This window comes from Colobus angolensis, unplaced genomic scaffold (assembly GCF_000951035.1).
Source record: "Colobus angolensis palliatus isolate OR3802 unplaced genomic scaffold, Cang.pa_1.0 Scaffold31, whole genome shotgun sequence".
Classification (NCBI taxonomy): Eukaryota; Metazoa; Chordata; class Mammalia; order Primates; family Cercopithecidae; genus Colobus; species Colobus angolensis.
Window position 1 is genome coordinate 4355452 of NW_012116377.1, and position 4735 is coordinate 4360186.

Genomic DNA, 4735 nt, shown 5'->3' on the forward strand with positions numbered 1-4735 from the left:
TCTGCCCAGTTCAAGTGATTCCCGTGCCTCAGGCACCCGAGTAGCTGGGATTACAGGCCCTCGCCACCATGCCTAGCTAATTTTTTCTGTTTTTTTTAAGTAGAGAAGGGGTTTCATCTTGTTGGCCAGACTGGTCTTGAACTTCCAACCTCAGGTGATCCACCCACCTCGGCCTTCCCAAATGCTGGGATCACAGGCGTGAGCCACTGCCCCTGGCCCAGACTTTTTTTTGGTCTTCCTTATAACTACATTGCAAAAGTCAGCCATGTAGAGACTTCTAAAAAGTTATTCTAGAAATTGGGTCAAGGAACAATTTAACAACTTATTTGGAACATAATGAAGTCATCTCATACCTTCTAGGAGGAGCTGGGTAAATTGAGATGGAGTCTCACTGTGTTGCCCAGGCTGGTCTTGAATTCCTGGGCTCAAGCAATCCCCCTGCCTTAGCTTCCCAAAGTGTTGGGATTACAGGCGTGAGCCACTGCACCCAGCCTAAAAAAGGTTTTTGAAGAAAGGTAGATGACCATGCCAGGGTGTCCATTTGTACTGGTGGAGGGGAGTGGCGTGGGGCTGCCAGCATGGCCCTCCCAGGTGGGACTGGGCTTGCCCAGCCCCCATGGCCTCATGCTGCCCCTGGCTTTCCTCTGCAGGGAACAAGTCAGACCTCAGCGAGCTTCGGGAGGTCTCCCTGGCCGAGGCACAGAGCCTGGCTGAGCACTATGACATCCTGTGTGCCATTGAGACGTCTGCCAAGGACTCGAGCAACGTGGAGGAGGCCTTCCTGAGGGTGGCCACGGAGCTCATCATGCGGCATGGGGGCCCGCTGTTCAGCGAGAAGAGCCCCGACCACATCCAGCTGAACAGCAAGGACATTGGAGAAGGCTGGGGCTGCGGGTGCTGACGGGGGATCGGGCCGGCAGGCTGGGGGCTCCCCACCTCCTTGCTCTCCCCGGCCTGCCAAGCCCAGCCCCCCAGAGCCAGCCCTCCTGGGCACCGGCAACTAGAGCAGCCGGGTGAAGCTCTGGAGCTCCGCATCCTGTGGCCTGGCTGCGGGATGGAGGCTCTCCTTGAGGAAGGGGAAGCAGGATACCCTCACGGGCCACCCTGCCAGCCAGCAGCTGGCCCTCCACAATCTTCACATTCCAGGACTGGCCTGAACCCGTCGGTGTGGGCCACAGTAGGAGGGGCTGGTGGTCCTCCCTGTCCCACGCCTGGTGGCTCTGACCGTTTCCTCTCATGGGTTTGCTTAACCTGTGGCAGCAGGTTGCTGCTTTCCAGGGATGTACCCAGTGCCCTGGGTTCTTCCTGGTCATCCTGGGGCTCTGCACAGAGCAGCAGAGCAAGAGCCATGAGACCCACAGACTCAGTGCCTGAGCACAGCTCCAGGGAAGCCCCAGCCCCTTCCAGGTGGGGAACCTGCTTCCTGCCTTCACTGCCCCTGCAGCACTCACAGACATCTCCCTGGGGCCTGGCTCACTGCCTCATCAGGACCTCATCAGGACCCCTGGGTTTTCTGGCTTTCCGTGTAGCTTCTCATTTTCATCGGCACAGCATGGGGTCACGGCCCACAGCTAGGTGGGGACTGTCTGCTGGCTCGGGGCCCAGTGTTTTGCCACTCAGGTTGCAAAATTAGCAAATCCTTCAGTGCCAGCACTCAAAAGTTTGGCGGGTGGGGGAATGAGATGGGAAAGTGGACATTTAAGGTCCAAGTAGAAGCTTGCATGCTTGCATCCTTGAGGCTCAGGGATGAGAAGGTACCGCAAGGCACCCAGCCTTACCCCACAAGCAGAAATCCTGCCAGCTGAGCGTAGGTCCCAGTCTAGTTTATAGAATCGAGTCTCCCAGACAAGAAAGGAGAGGGGCTAGCGGTCCTTATCCTGGCCCATTTTATTCCCTGGGCCCTTAACTGCCTCATCCTGAGCTGGGCTCCAAGGTTAGAAGGCAAAAGTGGGGTGGGGGGATCAGGGAAGCAGCATTGTCCTCTGTGGCTCAGAGGTATCACATTGACAAGAGAGCCAGGGCTAGGACTGGAGGGGCCAGGTGATCTTCCCTAGCCAATCCCAGTCCGTCTGTGTCAGCCCAGCTCTGCCTCACAGCCTCCTCAGCATGGGTGCCCCCAGAAATAAGCAGCTCTTGGACCCACGAGCAGGGCTGCGTCCGGGCGTGGTCTAGCTCCCAGGCCAGGCCAGGCAGGGCTCAGGGTAGTCCCTGGGCCAGTGAGAGGCCTCCCCCATGCTTCCCTGCCCTCTGCACTAAACACTTTCCCAGCAGGCCTGGCTGAGGGCAAGAGTAGGCCTTACAGCAGTGCCACGGTGACCCAAGAGGCAGGGTTGGGACCCGGACGGGTTCCCCCGCTGAGACTGAGACAAGCAAGCGCTTGATGGTGGTGGTGGAGCCAGCATCTCACCTGCCAGGCTTCCTTTTGGGCAGGGAGGCTACCTGTGGAATGCTGAGCCTGGTTCTGCAAGGGAGGAAGGCTGCCAGGAGCTGGGGGGCTGGCACCTGCACCGAGGGGAGTCTGGGTACATCAGATTGGGGGACACCAGAGGCGAGGCTGCCTGGCTTCCTTCCTCAGCAGCTTTGCTTGTGGCAGGGGCGAGAGTGGAGCTGAGTGGGGTCTGGGCTCTGCCACTGCACCTTCACTGCGGTGCCTGGGCTCTGCTTGCAGGGCAGACAGTTCCTGGCACTGAGGGGTGCCCTCAGACCCCACTGGGACTAGATGTGTCGTGGGCAGCTCCTTCCTCCAGCCCCACAACCTTCCTGCTAGGGCGGGTGTTTCTGGGGTCACATGGTCAGGAGGGGCTGAGCTGGTCCTTTACCACAGGCCCACACTGGAAGAGAAGTCCCATGAAGTCTGTCCTTGCAGAGCCCCTCTGTTTTTGGGGGAACAGGGAGCATGCATGGGGTCTTGGGAGCAAAGGCCTGGGACTCCCTGTCTGAATTTCAGCCTCAGTTCCAGGGCAAGTCCCAGCCACCCGAGCATAGTTACTGGTACTGCCCACCTCTGAAAAGCGCAGCTCTCCGACTCTGCTTCCAGGCCGCGGCCTCACAGGTGGGGCTGTTATCTTCCTCAGGGCTTAGGGAGGCGGGGAGGGAGGACATGGACAGGGCCCTCCACCCTGGCTCCTTCACCGGGATGGTAGCTGGCCAGTGATGGGTTCATTTGTCACCTTGGGACTGTGAGCCACCTCCATTTCTCGCCCCCCAGGCAGGAGCAGCCTCACTCCAAGGGCTTGGCCTGGAAAGGCAGGCTCACCTGGGACTCCACATTCCTTCCCCTGCTGCCACTGTGCCCCCTGTCCTTCCAGCCCAGAAGCCCTGACCTCTCATTTGGGCACCTTGCTGTCCTCTGGGCTTCTCTGCCCAGGTCACCCCGTGGCAGGCCTGGGCCCTCAGGATGTTTCAAAGGCCCCACAGCTCTGCCTGGCTTCACTCGAGCATCCTGTCCCTGGAGCACCTCTGTCCTGTCTGGGCCAACTTGGTCTCCCTGCCCCATGCCCTCCCCTGGCTCTTACCAACCTGCCCTTTTATTCATGCCATTTGGGATCACAGATGGCCTAGCTGGACACAGCTCCTAGAACTGGCTCCACCCTGGGGCCTTGCCCCTAGTACCCCCTGGCAGCAGCAACCCACCCCATAGTCGAGGTTCCCCTACCCCTGGGTTCTGGGCTTAAAGCCATTTCCTACCTAGAAGTGTTCCCACCCTCTCTCAGGCACAAAAGCTGGTCAGGGGCTCAGGGCCTGTACCTGGGGTTGCAGGGGCTCCTGCCCCGCTGTATCCCACCGGGAGGGGGCCCCACTGCCCTTCAGGTCCTTAAAACAGCTGGGAGAGAAGATGGGGAAGTGTGTGAGACAGAACAAACCGGCTTGTTTCCTCCCCTTGGCAGGCTAAGCTCTCCCAGCAGCCCAGGCTCTGGGGCGGGAGAACAGTGTCATCTCTTCCTTTGTTGATAAATTGCCAAAGAGTGGGAGCAGGTGGGGTCAGGGACCGGAGTGCAGGGGAGGGGGCAAGGGTGGAGGTGACTGTCGGCGGAAGCAGAGGAAGGTAGGCTGAGGCCTGGATGGGGCCAGTGTGATGCTGGCTTAAGGAGCTGGACGGTTCCTAATAGGCATTGCATTCAGTTTATCTTCCCTAAGAGGCTGTTGGACTTGGGGCCTCCTCCAGCAGGGACCCTCTGACCCCTGCAGGGCCTGGACTTGGAGTGAACAGGGCTTCAGGCAGCCCAAGTATTCTATTTGCATTTGGTAATTTTTCATGTCACCTATTTATGAATATATAAATCTTTATACCAAATCTATTTTTTAAAACATGGAAAAGTTGCCTTTATGGAAACTTGGCAGAGCCAGTGTACACATTTCTAAACCATTAAACAGATTTCTATAACAAGCCACTGCGCCCAGGACTGGTTCTCTCATCTTTGAGCCCAGAGGTGGCCCAGGTGGCCATGTGCCTCAACTAGTCTCCAGGCCCAGGGTGGCAGACATGCTGCCCCTTGCCAGTCTGCTGCCCAGAGCCCTGCGAGACCTTCCCTCTGTCCCTAAACCCCTAGGGGACCCCCTGAGCAAGAAGCAGTCGGTGCCTGAGGGGCAGAGGAAGTTTGGGCTGGTTCCCTTCTCTGCCAGGGACACCCCAGGTTCCTCCCATTGGGTTTGTGTTGGAGAGGGCTCTTTGATGATTGGCAGGGCACCCTCACCCTGACCTCCCCATGAGGGAAGCGTCACTATGAGGAGTCCC

General features: G+C 58.6%; 1 protein-coding gene across 1 annotated transcript in view; it reads left to right on the forward strand.

Annotated features, from left to right (window-relative positions):
• The window catches only part of RAB43 (RAB43, member RAS oncogene family), a 46370-nt gene extending 41979 nt beyond the window's left edge, over window positions 1-4391 (forward strand). Inside the window, exon 3 of the mRNA XM_011950707.1 lies at window positions 651-4391. Coding sequence (XP_011806097.1) covers window positions 651-901 — 251 coding nt within the window. The 3' untranslated portion in view covers window positions 902-4391. The remainder of the gene's footprint in view (window positions 1-650) is intronic.
• The last annotated feature ends 344 nt before the right edge of the window (window positions 4392-4735 follow it).